At 37.1% G+C, this 20955-nt stretch overlaps 1 protein-coding gene and 1 long non-coding RNA gene across 13 annotated transcripts in view; one reads left to right on the top strand and one right to left on the bottom strand.

Annotated features, from left to right (window-relative positions):
- LOC139605612 (uncharacterized) overlaps window positions 1-20955 on the bottom strand; it is a 271063-nt gene that overhangs the window by 4214 nt on the left and 245894 nt on the right. Inside the window, exon 2 of the long non-coding RNA XR_011684442.1 lies at window positions 686-820. This is a non-coding gene — a long non-coding RNA (uncharacterized lncRNA). The remainder of the gene's footprint in view (window positions 1-685; window positions 821-20955) is intronic.
- Window positions 1-20955, top strand: part of diaph2 (diaphanous-related formin 2) — a 353639-nt gene that overhangs the window by 215859 nt on the left and 116825 nt on the right. For all 12 annotated transcript variants that reach the window (XM_071457232.1, XM_071457234.1, XM_071457233.1 and 9 more), the window contains 2 exons: window positions 711-950; window positions 7384-7513. In XM_071457232.1, the coding sequence (XP_071313333.1) occupies window positions 711-950; window positions 7384-7513 (370 nt within the window). The remainder of the gene's footprint in view (window positions 1-710; window positions 951-7383; window positions 7514-20955) is intronic.

Here is a 20955-nt window from a genome sequence, read left to right as displayed (position 1 = left end):
TAGCAACTCCTAGCCAACAATAATTCTTTTATACTTTGTGAGGAGCAGAGTTCATGGTTGAGAACTGTAATCTTAAGATCTTCGTGACCTTATGCAGATCACTTCTATTCATAGATAAATGTTCATTGTTATTTGTGCACTAGCCTGGAAATGTAGTTTGCATGTTGTTGCACGCTGTTAAGTGTGTTTCACTTAATAGATATATTTTTTAGTGTGGATCACACAAACACTCGGCTGATATAATGTGCTGTAAGTGCGGTGGCATTTTGCCCTTGTTTCACTGAAGTTCAAATAGTGCCTCTCAAAGACATGAAGGTTTGTGTAAGTATTAACAAAACAAAAGAACAAAAGAAATACATTCTTTTTATTACTATCTATTGTAAATTGACCATCATGCTTTGCCCTGCCCTGCACAGAATATGGGTGTTTATTCTGAAAACAGTTCCTAATGGTTAAAGGTGGCCATGTTGGATTTATGTCACTATAAAAATTTCCTGAAGACCTGATAAAAGCATTAACTTGAATAAAGTGCAGAGCTGCAGTAAAGTTAAAACAACAACCAAAAAAATCTACTCATCTGCTTTTTGACACTGTCTACATGCTGTCATTACCCTGAATGTAACTATAGTGTTGATTGTTGAGGCCTTGATCATTTGTTTGTACCGTGTGCAATCGGACTACTTACATTATTACTGTTTTTATGTCCTCAGATGAGTTCAGTAAAGCTGCTACGGCCACGTCTTAATGGCATTCTGTTCAAGCTGACGTTCGAGGAGCAGGTGAACAACATCCGGCCAGACATCATGAATGTAACATTCGCCTGTGAGGAGGTGAAGAAGAGTGAAGGCTTTAGCAAACTCCTGGAGTTGGTGCTGCTAGTTGGCAATTACATGAATGCTGGTTCAAGGAATGCCCAGACATTTGGTTTCAACATCAGTTTCCTCTGCAAGGTAACACACCACCATGTTGTTGTGAAAATATCTGAAATGTGAAGTAACATTAATATGAAAGGTGATTCTAAAAGCATGCTTTGATTTTAGATTGCAGACCTCTGATTCATACTAAAAACTACTGTGACTGCAAATTCACATTTCAAAATATCAGTATAAACTCACAAATCTTACATTTATACCAGATCATAAATTTTAAAATTTCAAGATTTTGATAGAAACAGCACTGTATTAATTTATTCTAGTACCTGGTTTAGCAACATTCAAACAAAAAGAGTTTCAATACAATAAATGACACAAATTTTATGTGGCATGGAGGCAGCACCCGTATCCACTGCCAGGTAAAATCACAGCATGCAAAGGTGTGAAAGAGAGGACTGACTGCCATGCACACACAGCTATACTAAGCACAACAAAGCTCCTGAAGCAGATCTGCTCAGCTACACACACACACACACACACACACACACTCAAACTTACACCAGGCAGACAGGTGAGACAAGAGGCTTACCTGCACTGTGTTCTGAGAGGGAAATTCCTTAAGCTAAGGTAAGAGAAGATAATGCCAGCCCCCCTAGACAAAGCAAGGGTTGCCATGTCACAATAAAAACAGGGTGTTAAGCTTGGATTTTAAAATACAACTTACACCACAACAGCAAGGTGTTGTAGGATAGTTTTTATTATTTATTAGTTGTATACATAAATCTGTAATCTGATATGTTTTCTTCTTGTGTAAGTCAGAAGTCTAGCATGGGCTTTTCTATAAATGTTCTAGGTTTTAAAAACTGCCATTTTGTATTGTCAAAATGTACAGTCTTATACATGAATGTATCTTACACATTCATGTATAAGACTGTAGTGTATTCATCTCTAATGCCAGATTTAATGTCCTTTCTTATGCACAAATTAATTAATTAATTAATTGATTAATTCATAGAAGTTCTGAAAAAAGTTCAGTAAGGAAGGCAGGATAGGATTTCGTTTGTGTATATCTTTGGGGTAAAAGAAAACCCCAGGAAAACCCTCTCTGGAACAAGGCCATATGCATAACACTTCTAAAAAAAATAAAAATTAGACCATCAGCCAAGTTGCTCTAAATGTTCAACAGTTCTTTATGCCAACTGTTTACAGGATAAAGATCCAGCATCACAGGTACATCTACAAAATAAACAGCATGAGAACAAATACAGTTTTACAGAGAGCCAAAAATGAACTTTGTTGTGTTGTCCTTTTAAAATAGGTTTGGCACCATGTTGTTGTGTAGCACAATGTCTTATCTAACTGATGATAAAAATGATGACAATATTTATTGGGCAGCCTACAGAGTGCGTGGAGAACTCATGGGGGTGCCGAAGCAGGGTCCAGCCTCCTCCCAGCACTCCCTGTGGTTGCCAATCAAACTGTGGGGATTAACAACTAAAATAAGTCACAAAATCCATCTTTTATGCTGCCGGTGTGAGAATTTATAACACATCTCTTTCAGTCTCATTATCCTCAAACTCTACTGTTCTGTAGCAGTACTACAACTGTTATGTGTGGAAAAGAAGAAAAAAAAAAACTATCTCTTCTACAGTCATGTCCAATGGATCAGTCATGTCATGTGAAAACACCCAACTGGGCTTTTTCCATATGGGGAACCAAAGTGTGAATACCATAAGCCACCGCCTTACACACATATTTGAAGCCAACAGTCTTGCAAGTTCCATGTGTGAAAAGGGCTTTAGTATGGTGAAAGTGTGCCTTTGGTATTTCTCCAAGCTGACTGAATCAGTGTGTAGTGTCAGTGTAGAACCTGGTAACGCCTCAGGGGGCTGATTGGGCCATTATTGATGGACAAGAAAAAAGTCTGCTTTCTCACTTTAGTCAATCAAGTAAATGGCCCCCTGGGTAGCAGGTCTAGGGTACCTAATGGGCTCATCACAGAGGAGGAGGTTGATGATGGGAAGGAGCTGCATGGGGATGGGTACAGGCTGACCCACCTTCAGCCCTCCACTAAAGCCCCTTCTCCTGCCAAGGACACACAAATCTCCTGGGAGCTACCCTGGTCACATACATTCAGCAAGCTGAACATCCACTCTGGCTTTACACAGGCATCAGTAAATGTGGGTTTCATGATGGTATTGTGCGAAAAAAAAATGTCAGAAAATGCCATGATGATCACTAATAACTTTACAGGTAATTGTTATTTTTCATTTTTTTTCAACTTTATGTTATTTGTAAGTTTTTATTATATCTTTTCAAACTACCTGTACTGTACAAAACACTTAAACAGCGTAAAAAATAAGCATGATAATTAGGAATACAGAAGAGACTTGTTTCATAATGAAATATAGATGCATGCAACCATCTGCTGTATAACTCAAAAACAAAGAAATATTGTTTCTCTTGGGCCTTATCCCTCTCTTACCGCGGGAAAAACACTTTTATAGGCTCTGCTTAATAATTAATAACACATGGCAATGATTTGTGTTCAATTTAAGTAGAACAGAGCAGGACATCTAATAGGCACTTGACTTGCTCAGAGGGAGTCATCTACCCAGCATCAGAGTGACCTTGTGTCCTGCTTTTGAAATATAGGATTCCGCAAATCTGTTTACAATTACCATTGTTATTATACAATTTGTGTCTTCAGCACCTGTGTTTGGATTGGGCAGGAGGTGAAATAGCATCACTATTGTTGTTGTATTCACAGAACTCACACTGTTTTTATTTATGTAGTATATATACTTTTTCTTCTTCTTAGACAGTATAATATTTAATCATATGTGTGTATACAATGTGTCTGTCCTGTGCTGCAGCTCTATCTGCAGAAGTTAAATAGAGAAATCACAGGCAGACAATCCCTCTGTTAGTGTGAAGGCTCTTTGTTCCTGCTGCAACTTCTTCTGGTATTAACTAATTATTGTGTTACTTATTTATTTTCTACATAGAAATTTAAGTGGAAGCTTATTGTAATATGCCTTGCCACTCTAAATGTTTTATGTATTGAAATGTATTATAAGAACTCGTGAGGGATTTGGAATAATACAACCTCAAGGCAATTTATGTTATGTAAGATTTAATGATATCACGGTTCAGAATTTGCTTTCAACAACGCTGTAACGAAGCACTGTTTTTCCATTTACTTCAAATGGACAGATTTGTCTGAAGGAGTTGCCCGATTAAAACATAACATGTAAAAAACACAGCTATAAAAAAGCATTTTACAGCACAAGTCTTCACATTTTATCATGTTACAGAACTTATGCTAAAATTGGAAAAATATTTTTTATCTCTCATCAATCTACACTCCTTACCCCACAGTGAAAAAGTAAAAACATTCCTGTCCCCGAGCTCTGCAGGCAGTCCCCTTCTCTGATATGTGTCGTCAGCTGTGGGACCATATATCGTTAGGTGTGTGCCTTTCCACATCATGTCCAGTCAGGTAAATTAACCACAGGTGGACTCCAATAAAGGTGTAGAAACATCTTAAAGATGATCAAGAGAACTGGGAGGGACCTGATTTAAACTTTAAGAGTCATATCAAAGGGTCTGAATACTTATCTCAATGTGATATTTCAGTTTTTACTTTTAAATGAATTTGCAGAAATTTCAAAAATTCTGTTTTTACATTATCATGATGGGGTATTGAGTGTAGATTAATGGAGGAAAACATTATTCTTTTCATTTTTAGCATAAGGCTGCAACATAAGAGAAAGTGAAAATATTGAAGGGGTCTGAACACTTTCTGAATGCACTGTATACATATTGTAGGTCATTTTACAGAAAAGATTTGAGGTACAACTAAAGGTGGCCTTAAGGTAGCCTAAGCTTTTCAAGGAGAGCATTTCAAAGCTTAGGAACTCTGACAGTAAAAGGGGCCTTTTCACTTTTAGCTTTTAGCACAAACTTTGAAATAGCCAGGACAAGGGATGAACTAGGATTACAGATGACCCTGGACTTTGGTGTAGACCAGCTCAGTACAACCTGTGCACAGATACTGCACTACCAGTGGCACAGTTCTCACGATACCTTAAAGCTGCATTGATTGAAATTCCTGATGTAAAATAGTGTGAAAATAACATCAGCGCCTTTGGCTTTATCCAGGAATCCCCCTGCCTTTACAGAGGCCCTCAACAGAATATGTTACCACTACTGACAACAGCTTTTTTTGTTTCAACATTTTTTTTTTGAGTGTGAATTACCCTCAATTTTTAAAAGGAGCACATCCATTTTGAATTTTTTTTGACATATGTTTTTTGTCCCATCCAAAAGTTGTTTTGAATGTTTCTGGTTTTTAAAGGTTCATTTTTACATTTTTTTGAATTCAAAATAAGAAGATGGAGTCCCAGACTTTCTTAAAAAAAGAAAAAAAAGAAATTGAAGTGAAAATGATAAGCCCCAATTATAATGTACAAATGTATTCATTAGAGTTGTAAATATTAAATTAAAAGTACAGGGTTGGTAGAGCAGTTAAAGTGGTCTGTTTATGAATTCGTGAATATGCGTACTCTTTGGACTTCATTATGTCCAGATTCATTATGTCACTGAAATTCACCTCACAATGATAATATGCCTCCAGTTTCATCAGATAATTGTAATGACCCTTTATTAGCTCAAATCACATGGTTTCTCTCCTTCTATCCACTGTACTCAATAAAACCCTGCAGTGTATCCATTCTCTTTGATTCAGGTTAAAGAAACTTCTCTAAATTATTAACACATTTTATCATTGACACAATGGAGAATATATTAAAAGCTAAAGATACAAGATGTACTGAACCACATTATTTAGAATTATTGTGTCAGTAAATGTACTGGTTGTTAACATTCATGATTCCTTTTCCTTCTCACAGTTCACCCTGTCTTTATTACATATCACTAGTATTAGTGAGCAGATGAAATCAGCATCCCAGAGATGCACTATTTTGTGTGGTAATGACAGTTTGGGGCATAACAATAAACAAATTAATATTTAAAATCCATGAAATTAAATTGTGATTACCCAATGTGAGCAAATGATTGATCCTCATCTATTGAAAGTATGTGTGTTTTGTTTTTTTTGTGTGTGTGTGTGCTTATGTGTGAGAGTATGCCTCTGACTTCTTGTAATTGTTTCAACTATTGCCTAAATGTGTGTGGGTCTTTGAGCATGTACACACTTGTGTTTGCATGTGCACGTGTGGGCATGTCCAACTCAAAGCTGTTTATAGCACAGATATTATCAGTATGAGCACACAGAGGTAGGTTGTGCTAATTAGCTTTCCCAGCATGCCATTCAAACAGCATGGCAATCACGGTGGGGAATGAATATGGAACAAGTTTCCTATGCACTAATGTGAAGACTGCGGCTCCTGTCTAAATGTGTTTGTTTTTGTTCAGTCATCTGTAGGTCTAATCATAATGCAGCTTTATTTTATGTCCTCCTCATGTACTGTACTTATATCCAGTCCCTCATTTGATACTGCAGATTGACTGAACACTTGAGTGGTACCTAATACGTGCAGATCCTTATTATCTTGGTGGCCATGTACTGTGCTGTTGTATAAATAGACATTGTTCTTAGTTCTTACATTTGTTTTCTGACCATGGTTGTTGCCATAAAGTAGATTTTACTGTGCAGTAAAATCAAGTTATGTATAATATATGTTCACATTTAAAGTAAAAACAAATTTAAATTGCCAAAAGTAGCATCACTAGTATTTCTATTTATTAATCTTAAGTCAGGAAACCTGGTGACAGATGGGCATGGCATCCAACCAGTGGATGAACTGTGTCGTCTAAAAATTACATGTATATACATTATATGTATATAACAGCAACATATTTGTATAGGCAATATAATGTTGACTTGATTACATTTTAAGGTAATGAAAATATGTAGGTTATTTACATATTTGGCCTGGTCATTGGCTTTTTGGACAGTGTCACATGGACTTGCCATCTTCTTACAGGATATTCTGTGACATTATTTTTCCTGGCCGACTCAGGAATGCAGGCATTACTTTGAACTTGCTAGGAATTCATTTCCTGTGTTGAATTTAAAACGTCAGCCTCCAGAAAAGTCTTGCAGGTCAAACTGGGCTAACTACACCTTCATCAGACAAACTGTAAAAGCTGGTGCAGGTAGAAAGCTGGTACTCGCACAACTTATAATGGGATATCTACTGTTCTGAAAACATAAAAGGATGTGCACTTACATCACAATGAATGATTCTGTTTTTTCAATTAATTTGCTATTTGATTTGGATGTTCTAGATACTGTATTTCTCTGTGGTTTCACTGAGCTTTATAATCATTGCCAAATGGGTTTGATTTTTCAAAATGTTTTGGTAGTTCAGATAATTTAACTGAGATATGGAAAAACAGTTAATAAACCCCTGTGTAGTATATTTAACAAGGGAATTAGTGTAAAAATGTGGCTTAATCAGTTATTTTCTCTCTTTCTTTTTAGTTGCGAGATACGAAATCCATCAGTCAGAATACAACACTTCTTCATTTCCTAGCAGAGAAGTGTGAAGAGAATCACCCAGAGATTTTGAGGTTTCCAGATGAACTGGAGCACGTGGACAGTGCCAGCAAAGGTATGTCTCTATCTTGATACCATCACATATCATAGTACCCACATGTACAATATAGACGTTAAAGCCACAACATCATCTGGTAATGAATACAGTCTTGAGACTAAAGACTTTTCTGTAGGCAATGTAACAGTTTTTAACCTTGCATTATATTGATTCATTTATTTTATTTTATTTTATTTCCATCACATTTTCACACAACACATAATCTGTTTCATCCCTCAGTGACAGCTAGAACTCTCTGTGACAAAAATAGAGCTGTTTGTCTGACCACACTGTCATTCAGCCTGTCAATAAACTAATTCCACTCTAATTCTATTCTCAAGCATTTGGTGGAATCCCTGCAGGCTTATTTACTTTGTTAGTCTCATAATTGGTTATTTAATCTAATTCAGCTAATTATGCACTTGACTGAGGCTGCCAGCCATTGTGTAAGTGGACTGAATAGTCTTTGTGCTCTGTGTGTATTTAGATGTCTATATGTACAAATTTTGAATTATATCAACTTTGTCATTTTATGGAAATTATTCAAGGAGAAACCAGTTAATTGACTGAGGCCAGTAAATAAATGTCTTTTGCAAAAACCCTCAGGAACTATTTAAGAGATGAGGATGAAAAAAAAAAGTTTACTTCGGGCACATGACGCTTCACTTGTTTCATTGATCATCACATACAATTAAACAGGATTTTCAAAGGAATACTATAACTGAGACATTTTGAGACTCTGACAGTGATAACGCACTTTCTCTCACACACACACTTTCTTTCTTTTCTTTGTAATATTAAGGAACTCTTTTTTTGCCATACTCATCATTTTTTCCATATTGCATATGTCCTCACTGTGGGACTAATAAAGGTTATCTTAATCTTAATCTTAATATGTTTTACTGTCTCTGGCATGTTTAGGCTTGGGAAATAAGGAAGATGAAATCTCATGAGCCTCTAAAAATCCATGTCATTAGATTTACTTTGAGGCAGATCACAAAGGAACAAAGTGATTGTGGGCCCTGCCCTGGCCCTTCTATGTCTTTGGAAAGCTTTTACCGCCTGGAGAACAGTAGAGCATTACTGAATTATTTACCACTATCACCAGATCCTTTACAAGCTTTTTGTATCGTGACTAAAGTAAAATTAAATAAAGCTGCCTTTGTACACTGTACATTCCTAACATGAGGTCAACGCATGATAGCCTCTTCTGATGACAGTTTTTTTTTTTTTTACATTTCTACTTAACATGTGTCTCTTTGCCCACCCCTTCTTTCTTTGTCCTCAGTTTAGTTTCTGATGCAGCAGTTTCTCCCCAGCTAATTGAAGTGAATGGTTAGAATGTTGTTTCCAATCAATCTGGATGCCTGTTTGTGTAAATAATACAGTCATTATTATTTATTAACATAACTAGCTACAGTTTGAAATATCATTATTGTTTATGTGGAAATCCATTAGCTGTTACCATGGGTTTATATTAAAAATAATGAATGTTTATACTAGTTGGACCAATACATTAATTAATATACAAACACAATAAAAACACAACAAAACCAAACAAATGACGTACAAGACAAAAAGTATTCTAGTTAACAGTGAAACCTTCATTTCACTTCTTCCTGTCACTTCACCAGTGCAGTTTCTCTAAAACATAGGGTCACCACCTCGCTGTTGTTTTGATCTTGACAAGGTTTTTTTTTTCACCACTTTCACCAACATTCAAAATCATGCATATGTTTGATTCCTAATTACTGTTCATTGCATCACTGATGATTCCATTTTTTTGTCTAGTGGACTACTACTGCGTTTAGTCATAATGGCTACAAGTAGCAATAAAAGGCTATTTTAGTGCTTTTAGCCTGAAATAATGTGGATATCTATTACTACCTTCCTAAGTAGGTGTTAATATGAAACAGATCGCTGGCACTTTTAACTGCAGTGTTAAAGCAATTGTTCAGGCCTGACTAAAACATCCCAACTAATATTTTCTTCCTGTTTTGACCACAATACCAAAGTGCTCAACGATACAGCTGGGGGTAGTTCTGGCATTACCACTTTATTTTTATTTAGTTAGATTTAAACACTGTGTAAAGGATGTTTCTTTTTTTTCCTTTTAAAAAGCTAGGTTACCCAAAAACAGACGATTGCATATCTTATTACATCAGAAATCAGTATGCCCATAGACTTGCCTTGGAGCAGATAGTGGCTGGATAGAGCTAGAGGTTAACAATAACTAAGTCCAGCACGTAGAGAGGTTCCCTTAGGAGACTTTTCCTCTCTCCTAGGATTCAGCCATTATCAAAGACTATCTGTATTAAGGTCAGGTATAAATAAAATTTACATGATTATGTAAGGAGGCAGGGGCAGCAATCTGCAGATGTTCCACATAGGATCTGGACAAGGAGAAGGCCCATGCTATTTTAAATAAGTTGCTGGTGGTACATTGTTCTTGCATCTAAATGAAATTGATGCCTACAGATGTAAAGTGTGTGAAAATTATTTTCTTTCATATGACTTTTAGCAATTAAACTGGTTATTTCAATTTTTAATTTCACACTGCTTTATAGCATAAAGGAAGCAACATTTTATGAACAAAGTTGGTGTAACACAGGAGTCTTTTAGCATTCATATTCCATAAAATCATAAAATGGGAATGAATACTTGTTTAGTGGATATGAACTTCACCACACAGAGATAATTAGCATGCAATCAACCAGTTCTTTGTTGGAGGCATTTTGGGTTTCTGCTAAAATATTATAAGAAAAATTAGGAAAACATTTTAGTAATTATTCTGGATCTGTTGTAATATTCCTGTATTGTAAGTCGCTATGGACAAAGGTGCCAAATGAATGTCATGAGGTGCTGCTCTGTATATATAATATAGAACAACATTTTGCCTTTGCTTTCTTTGATTTGGTGATCTTGTCAGTGACAGTCCCATCCCATCTTAATTACCTTCATCAAGGAGGGTATTATTGAGGTTATCTTTTGGTTTCATGGCTTTTTTGACAGGAGACAAAGCACTTTGTTTCCTGTGACAGCTGCCATACTGCCGATTTTTTGATCATGTGTTAAATACAAATGTATCACAATCTAATTGTTTTTATGTACATTGTGATGCAAATCCACTAGTAATTTTCAAATCAACATATAGTGTGTTTAGATAACTGTGCAGGCTTCTTTATATAGATTTAAGTATTTACAACAATACAAAAACAAATAGGATTTCCATTAAAACCAGGTAAAGCTGTGTCTTGTGCTCTATACTTAGCATACAAATACATCATAGATAATGAGATGTAAGTGAGTTTCAATACTCTAAGTGTATAAAGTATAGAACACCACAAATTGTTAAACATGTTTTATTCTTCAGAAGGAAAATGCCCTGTGGTCTGTGAAAGGGAAGAAAATGCTGCTCTATATTTTCTCTCAAACCACTGATTGAAGAGTGCTGGTAAAATCATTACAACCTGCACAACAGACAAGGACAAGATCTTGACAATATTTTTTTACCAGTATCAGCTGTAGCTCTTTTTCTCCACACAGTGAAGAGCTGCTGCAGAGGCACCACACTTTTTCAGACTCACCATCTTTGTAAAGTGCTGGTGGATAGATATATCACAAGCAGCTTATTGAATTATAATTTTTGTCATAGTACAATCTTTAAGCTTGACACTGAGTGCTGTTGAGATTTTAGTCTTGACACCAATGCAACAGATTTTTACCATTGTTCAGATAACAAAGATAATGCACTGTGCATCCTGGTCAGAACTGATGTGATCACACCCAGTGTCGCAATGTGTGTGGACTAATATGACATCTCCTCTCATCAAAAAGAAGCTCTCTAAAAGTAATAAGTTATAATTGTTACTGTAAATGTTTCTTTTATCTAATATGGGGAAAATGCAAGTTCAATGAGCTCTGGCTCAAGAACAGCACACTTTGTGCTTGTTTCAACCCTGTTGAAAATTACCAATTTGAAGCCCGCTGCACCTTGTGCAAGAAAAGGAATATTGGGTATAAACGCATTAGAGTTGCATGGGAAGTCTGACAAAGTCATCATAAAAATCCACCAGCATATGCCTGTCATCACCCAATATTGTTCTGTGTTCAGTCTGGAAGTGTCACCAAACTCTGGTCCAAATATGATTCACTCTGCAATTAATTCTGGGACTATTCTGAGGTGTAACCACAGATTTTCCTTCATATACTTTGTGCTTTTTTTGCCAGTATGGGCCTGAACTACGTCTTCAATTGCATTCATAATGGTCTTGAAAAAGTCTTTAAAAGTGTTAAATTCCACTTGGTGAAGGCTGCAGAAACCCTGAAATTAGGTTATTGGTAAGTAGTTATAAAATGGCAGTTATCCCTATGTTGATAATGAACACCTAGTGCATTGAAACAGACAACTGAATTTTGTAAGTGATATCTCTTGTAGATACAGAAATGTATGATACAAATTGGCCTTTTTTAAGACATTAGGGCTGTTGTCTGAAAGGTCTTTTGCCAAATTTACCACATTGCCTCCCTTTATGAGAGCACTTTTGCCTTTATTATTAGTTTTGTATCCAAACAACTTGAATTTCAATGTGAGCTCCATGTCTCTGTGAGCAGAGGATTGGTAGCCTCTCCTGCCACCATGTCATCTTGGATCTCTACTGATAAATCATTTTGAAGGGTGAAGGATTTAAGGGAGGACTGGGTCTGGATCTGCCATACAACCCTGATCTGTTGTATAATGTATTCATTTGAAAGTTTCATCCTTAAATGGGCTCAGGTTAAACATTGTTGATGGCAGACTTGTACCAAACTGGTGACAAATCTGATTGAGATCACAAAGGAGATTGACGGCTAATTTCTGCTAAAACTGTGAGAACTCATGACTGTCTTTGATTGATGTATAGATTGATTGTCTTTTCCCTCGTTTTATTGTTTCCGTCAGCATAGTCAGCTTTCACTTTATGTGAAATTCATGTTGAATTTGATGTGAAATATGTTTTTAACTTTAATCATCACAGGTCAGTTTTCTTTCAAGTGACCATACAGTTAAATAAATAAAGACTTTGCTCAGAATTTCAAGCTCAAACTTTCATAAAGAGCAGTCTTGTCATTTCCAAGTCTCATCAATTCTACTTTAGCTTCTACTCCCCTACCTTTCTGTACTCATTTTATTTGGTCATAGTGTTTCTTTCATTGGCCTTCCTAAAAAGATTAAATATGACAGTGGAGTTTTTAGTTAATATATAGAAGCCAAATACTTTTGTTAGTATTTACAACTATAGCTTATTTGAGTCGTAGCCATGAGCTCTCTGTCAATAGCTCATATTCAGTAGCTTTTGAATGCTACCAAAATAATGGTGTGATGCTATGTTGATGAAGGTATAACTGAATGCTACTCAGATCATAACATTGCAAATGCATTTCCCATAAACTTCTCATCTGTTCTCTTTGTATCTTCCTGACTCCTTCTTCAAGGCCAACAGCTCACCGAATAAGCATGTAGTCAATACTGAACATATACTGTGTGTACTGTGTATATATACGGTACATGCATTCATCCGTAAAAAGTACTATTGGATATTGAGACTATAGTTACTTGCAATGTTGTCATGGATTCCACTATTTTCATACCCCTGACCTCATCTTAATGGCAGTGGCAAAGCCTTGAGAGAAGTGTGATTGGCCAATTTGCCTTGTTAAATGCCCCCCAGAGATGAATATGTGGGGCCTGACAATGAGAACTAAGTCTGTGTGGTGATTCCACTCAATCAGTGGTGCAGTGACAATCTGTCGTGACAATCCGGGAAAAGAGGAAATATGACACAAATGTTCTCATAAATCTATTTAGTATAAGGCATAGCCAAGGGCAAAGTACTTTGGAGCCTGTAAGAGAGAAAATGGAGAATGAGGGAAGAAAAAAAAGATGAACTCTGAGGATATTAATACCGCTGTGAATATATCTATTATCCACATTCATTTCAAGGCACTGCAGCATAATAAAGCAGTGCCCATTTCCCATTTAAACTCCTAGCAGTACTTGGCTTTGTATTACGTAGACAAAATGCCTTTCTGGATGGGGTAGAACACAGAGGGGATCATTTGTCTTTTGGTTTCAATGGAGTTGCAGGGAATCATGGGGTTGAGAGGATATTCCCTCATGCTGGTCTAGAGAGCTCACTAAAGTCAGCTATTGAAGCCTGATGAAGAATGGACATAATTCAAGCCAAACGCTTATGTACTGCAATGGATGCAGAAATATTAGGTTTTTTTGCTAAAGAGATGTTTTTGTCTTTGACTGAAACTCAAGATTTCTTGTCGAGTTTCTGCTCAGCACTGAAGCAATTGCTCAATCATTTATTTTACATCTTACGTGTTGACTCACAATTTCAAAATTGATGATGAGGGGAAAAAACACATAGGGGACATCACATAAATATGGTACATACATGTGATGGTCATTTTTATTTTATTTGAATAGGGCTGTATAAATACAGAGGGAAAACAAGCTGGACGTGCACTATTAAGACTATTGCCTCTGTTTTAATCATTTAATGATGTGCCTGATTTTTTTGCATCTTAATACAATTTTAGCAACAGAATTATAACAGCCATGATGATATGAAGACAACAATGTTTAAACTACTCTTGAACTCACATAGCGATCCCAAATAGTCTGTACAAAGTCTTTACATTTAACGCACTGCTTCCTGCTTGACCTAAATTATCATTCCAAATGTCATCTGCTTGCTTCACACCCTAATGTTTCCCCGATGAATTCTGATTTTCATAACTCTTTCATAGTCACGCTCATGTGTTTGTTTTCCAATTTCCCCCCAAATGTTGATCACAATCTAAAGAAATTTGGCCTCTATTGCAACATGTAGAACCATACTGCGAAAGGAAACGGAGAGCAGATAGATTTACCATTGGCAACAAAGCTGCGTCATAACTGTTATGTGAATCTAATTGTGGACTGTGCTAATTGAAATGAAATGATGCCTTTTATTTGACTCTGTAACTTTACCATTTCTTTGTTAAATGGAAACATAAATCTTTGTAGTAAACCCTTCAAAATTAGAGAGATTAATTTGATTCAATATGTAATATAATGCTTATCAGTGCTTCACCATATAATGTATGTTGAAAGATTGTTATATCACTTCCTAAGATGAGCAGTAGTTTAGCAGTAGTTTAATTGTTTCATTTGTCTTTCTTCTTTCTTGCTTTGGTAAAATGTGATACAGCAGAAAACTCACCTATGCACACAGGGAGTTACTGTAGTTTATTAGGGTCCCCATTACAATGCCATGACATCAGCTAGTCCTCCTGGATGTGTGGCTGGTGTGATGAAGGAACTGTTGTGAAATTTCCATTCCCAGCTTAATTTCTAAACATCTAGACATAGAGATTGCCTACAACTTGTGTAATTTAATGTGCTCCAGTGTACACCAGAGAGGAATGCTTCCCTGGTTCTGTGGCTTAATGCCAGGTCTTTCTCTCTTGAGGGTAACAACACCACTGATGCTGCATTCTCCAGTCACAGGCAGACTTCCTCCTCTGAGAAAGTGAGCTGTGATATCACCCATGTCCCCCGACCTCAACCAGTGTAACCCTTAGTTTGCTAGTGTGCAGCAACAAGCCTTATGTCTTCAATTTTGATATCTTTTTTTCAATTTCAGTAATGCTTCAGCTCTCTGAATGAACAGTTTTCACTACTGCTGTGATATGCAGCCATATGACAAATTTTCTCTAAGTAGGAATGCCATGGCTGTGGCCACCAACAACAGACTGCCTCAACCTTTGCAGAAATAAATAAATAAATCATGGATTTCACACTCAGTGAAATTTCCCTTCTTGGATTTGTAGTCAAACTTTTCCATTCTCCCTTAGAAGTAATTGAATGACAATCTGATTTAGGTGCATATTAATATCCTCAATGGGAATTCCATTTGCCATTAAATCACGAGAGTTAATAGGGTGTGATATGAGGCTCACGATTGTGCAGCATTTCAACTTTATTGCAATTTATAAAGTGGGAAATTGCAAGTAGGTGAACGTAAAGACAGTTTTCTAAATTGGAATATTTTTAAAGATGTGCACTTTTCATCTTTTGTTGCACATGTAGTTAGTGTAATATCAGCCACACTTTAACAAATGAGACCCCAGGCAGTGTTCATCATTTAGCGTTGGTAAAGTGGCCACAAGATCATGCCCCTGGGATGCTTTCATCAAACTGCTCCAGAGTGCAGATCACCTCAGACCTTGGTAGAGAGTCACCTACCAGCCCAGAGCATGCACCCCAAGACAGCAGTGGAGTGGCTGTGTCTCTGTATCTACTTGAGAGGCTCTGCCAAAGCCTGGATTCATACCCTTTTGAAAATTTGTGGAGAAACCTGGAGATTGCAGCTCACTGATGCTTCCCTTCCAATCTGACTAAGATAGAGGGGATCTGCAAGGAAGAAAGACGAGAAAAATCCAAATCTGGGCGCCCAGAGGTGGTGGAGCCATACTGTACATAAAATGAGCTGAGGCTATCGTCACTATTTCCAAATCTCCCACAATAAAGAAGAAGCAAAAATGTTTCTATTTCAGTAGAAACTCAGATTAGACAGAGCTTTCAGACAGTTGCACTAATGTAGAATATTTGAAAATCCATATCAATGCTAATCAATGCCACTGCAATCAATGGGGTTAGATACTCACACTGATACTAGTAGAATATTCTTGAAATTTTGAATTTTTTAGAAGAGAGGAGTTCCAGTGGATGGAGTATGGTAACAACAGAAAACTGCTTTACCAATAATTTGGCAGGTTTGTTATAGAATCTACTGAAGTGCGAGCAGATGCACTTTTCTGTGGTGTCTGGTTTGTTATGTTTGGGATTCTGTGCTTTCACACTGTTGGTAAAGTCCTAAAAGTTTGAAGTGCTGTTAATGATTGTGTGTTTGTTTACATTTGAGTGCCCTGCTTGTGTTAGGTCCGCACCTTTCCATCTATCATTTGGTTGGCGTTTCAGTGCCTAACCACCAAGCAAACTCCTCGGAAGCTTTTCGTGTTTGAGAACTCATCATTTATACATCAAAGGAATTTAGCAAAGGGTAGTTGTATTATTGAAGGCATAGTCTTCAGTAACACACAAACAACGACAGTCTTTGGAGTCCTGAGACCCAGATTTCCAGATGATTTGACTGGACATTTTGTGCATTGCTGCACACACAGACAGCAAACCAAAGCCAGGCAAGATTTTTTTTTTTTTTCAGCCTTTAACAATCACCCTCAAACCAACGCACTGGTAGAATTAAACTAGGGTTTACATACCCTGCATCAAAGTGCTGAATTTAACTCTTCAGCTTTATATTAAAAACATTTATTTGCCCACAAGTAAACATCAAGTATGCTCAACCATTAGTCAATTTAATGTTGTCAGTGTGGCTAGAAACAGAAACAATTTTCTCACTGGTTGCTAAAGGTATACTCATCCCTGGACCCTGGAACTGATAGAGCAGGATCAGCGAGGCCAGCAGTGTAAATGGACAGTCTGTCACGAAGAATATTAGGAACAGGAAGCAGACCTGTCTAGCTCCACCAGCTCAGGATGAGTGATGAGCTCCAGAGAGTTTTCTTTTTTCTTTATTCCTGTTTTTTTCTTTACTCACTTCATGGTGGATGAGTAGTTCATTGTGAGACCAAAACAACTTCTCTCTCTCTATCTTTTTTTTTCTTTCTTTCTGTCCATTGGTCTTTCCCTCCACCTCTGATTTCTTACATCACCACTTTGGCCAGCCAGAATGAATGTAGACAGAGATAGACACATGCAGGGAGGCCAGCAGCCCTGCTTAGCATCAGGCTCTAGTCCGTGACAGCAGATTTCAATGAGAGCTGACAATGGGACCAGGAATGAGAATAATGCTGTTTGCCAGCCTAGAAATTCAGCCTGTCACAGTAGACCATTTCCCATGCTGGGAGTGTTCCATGAGCTGAGGTGAACAAGGAAGCTCCATTTCAAATCTAACTCGCTTTTTCTCAACCAACTCATAACTAGAACCAATCCACCCCTGTAGATTAAAATAATTGTAGTATTTTCATCATCTATCAACATAGTTGATCAACAAACTGCTTTAACAGTTCACATGGGTAAACAAATGGTAAACAATTTCATATATACTCAGATCTTTCAAACACTGCCAAGTTTAAAGGCATGTTTAATGACATACAGTGATTGAACTCAGCTGGAGCAATTCCCAAGGGACCAAGTAGCTAGTAGACGGTGTGTGTTTGAAGTAGAGAATGTCACTTGGAGCACCAGTGGCACACAGGGGGAGCAGCATGGGTTAAAGTCATTACCAATGACTTGTCCTGTCTCCACACATTACCATGTGATCATTAAAATATCTTGGGTTTGGTAACTTTCAAGTTGCTGGTTGTTGCTCACTTGAAGAATAGATCGGAGCAAGAATCAAAAATAATTTTCCCTTGTTGTGAGAAAAATCTCCCAACTTCCAAGTATTCTCTCTCAGCAGGTGGGTCTTATCATCGTGAGATACACTTACTTCTGGCCATTTTTTTTCTTTCAAAATTGTACTTATGTTCTCTTATCTCATGTACAATATATGCCCATTATACAAATTATAACTTGAATTATTTCCCATAAATTATGTTTAAATACAAATATTTGAAAAGTGACTGAATTTTTGGATGTAAAGTAATACTTCATCGGTTTTAGTGGTGGATTTTTAAAAGTTTGCAGCTTGCTTTTTAGTTGAAGACGGCTGCTAGGTGTGGATTCCAATGGCAACCCAGAGTCACTGCAAAAATCAAAATGTTTGTATAAAATTCTCAAACCACCTGTGCAGAATAATAATCCTGCTCTGGAATTATGAGGAGGGAATATCATAACAGAATAGTGTATGTTGATATCTTGTGGAGAAACCAGTACTTCTCTGCTAACCTCTTACTTATACCAGTGTTCATATGAGGCAGGTGAGAATACACATTACAGTTAATGTTGTGTTGATAGACAAAGAGCGACACCTCTTCCTAATGTAACCCTGAGCTAATCATGGTCTGAACTGATGTATTAACAGGTTGGAAAAGCTTCTATACCCATGTATGACAGATAGGTACCATGGTAATGTATTTCCCAGTGATCACCATCTCCAGTGTTTGATTTACTCAGGACAGTGTCACATATCTTGAGTTACAGAATGCAGTGTGCATTGATAAACGCATGTAACATGAAGTGAGACAGACACAATGGTTTTGACCTGACATGCACTTATTGAGCAACAGCTCTGCTGTATCCTTGAACTGCAGCAGTCACTGACAGGACATTGTACTAAACATTAGGGAACTTTGAAGTTGTTTTCATGGAGAGACTCGTGATAGCATGTCTGTCAGGCGATTCTGATAAGTAAGATAATGATGGGGGTTGTTGCACAAATGAGCAGGAAATTGAGTTTTCTCTGAGGTGATCCCTGCACCCTCCAGATAAGGCTCTGTTGAGGCGTTACAATAACAAGTGCAGGGATTTGTAATATTGACTCAATGAAAGAGTATAATCTACAGTACAATATGCCCACCCTGTTCAGGATTTATGTTGTGTGCTTATGTGATGGTTCAGTGGTGAGATCTATATTAAAAAGGCTAAGCTTGCCAAATAGGTATCACACTATTGTTAAATTGTCATTTTAGCATTAACCTGATGTGCTCTTCCAAGTTCTCCTCCACAAACCACTTGTATTACTCCTTTTCAGCAGAAAAGAAGTAATACTTCTTTTCAGCAGAAGTGGGAAATGAAATTTTATTTTATAATCCTGGGATGACTGATTTGGTTTTGTCTGACTTAATTAAAATTCATGGAAAAGACCAAAGACTGACAAAACAGAGAAACTCTTGAACTGAGTACTATTATTGTTATTATTATTTTAATTCCACTTCTCAGTCTTGATCCAAATGCTATCTCATAATTACCTAATAATAATAACTTAATTTCTCTAGCAGTTGCAAAACAGGATGTCATACAAGAGTGTTAGTGTAAAGTGTTAATAAAATCACATAAAGGCAATAGGAACTGTAATGTTAATCATCTAAATTGAAGGACAACCATTAGTACGGAAAAAAATCTTAACCGAAAGTTCACCCCGGCTACACTGATTTGAAAAATCGTCCAAAGTCATCATCCAGAGTTGTTGGTGTCTTACTGTACATGCCTGGGCTTTCACTGAAATAGCGTCAGTACTTTATGTATATTGACTACGTAGGTGAGAAGTTAAATATTTAAATCACTTCTGAGTTTTGTGTGATCCTTTTCACTGCCTTGAAAGTAGAGACTCGATACTCTGTCTCAGCATCATGTAGGCAGAAATGTGCTTTAAGTGTCTGTCAAAGATTAAGCATGGTGCGTCTATGTGTTGGTGTTACTGTACATTTGGGTGTTATCCTTTTATGTTGTTATTCTCCTAAGAGCAAGGCCTCCTGCGCAGTTAATTGCTCGCAACAGAAGCAGACGTCGTTACTATGTTTAAACAAGTTGCTTAGTTGATTTCAAATCTCATTTTTACCTCGTTTTACCACTGATATTAATACAGAAATGGTCTCCAGACAGGCACAAGCCTTTGTCAAGGTTGCATTTATTGTTATAAAAGTTTAAATTAGGCTAGTGACATTTTTCAAATCATCAGAGCAAGAGTTTAGAACTCTCATTTATTGTGGAAATCATAGTTCTTTTCATCCCCATTCTTCTATGCACACAAATCACACCATGCCATGGAGAAAAATGCCCATCACACCAGACATGCTATTTACCTAGAAAGGCAAGAGATCATTTACCGACTAGGTGGTTATTCCACTAAAGTGCCTCTGTTTTTCTCTGAATTCCTTTCCTCACTCTTTGCCTCTATTGACTACTGTTTGAGAAAACGTGTCTGTGGCTCAAATGCTGTCATAAGAATCTGGGCAGCTTTTGCTAGCCAACCCCTGTGCATCATTGGGGGTAGGAATTGATTTTGGATACTAAATCAGGTCATTTTTATCATTGGCTGTCATCAATATATAATCTAAAAGCATGGCCTGAAGTGAGCATTGCAGGGCTGCTCATTGGGGTTTTACTAGGCCCAGGGGAGCAGGCTCCCATGTGCCCCTTTCAGTTAATGCATGCCACTATGTGTGAGGATTCCACCATCACTCGTGATTTATAACCCCGGAGGAGCAAAGATATAGCAACACATAGACATTCACTGCCTGTATTGCAACATTTATATGGTGCTCTCAGGTTTCTGCTGGGTCTGCCAAGACCGTGCTTATCTGTGTCTATCATGAAAACCATCTTCCAGGTATTTGTTCTCAACATGTGACACAGGTTGTTTCTTTTTCTTTCCATTTCAGAAAATTACTGATTTCTGCTTTGGTGAATTTCAGAATGATCACAGCTATATTGTTGTGAACTATTGTAAAAACCATTG

This window comes from Trachinotus anak, unplaced genomic scaffold, assembly GCF_046630095.1.
Source record: "Trachinotus anak isolate AG129_WGS33_773 ecotype Australia unplaced genomic scaffold, CSIRO_AGI_Tana_v1 ptg000021l, whole genome shotgun sequence".
In the NCBI taxonomy this organism is placed as follows: Eukaryota; Metazoa; Chordata; class Actinopteri; order Carangiformes; family Carangidae; genus Trachinotus; species Trachinotus anak.
This window is presented reverse-complemented; position numbering and strand designations above follow the sequence as displayed.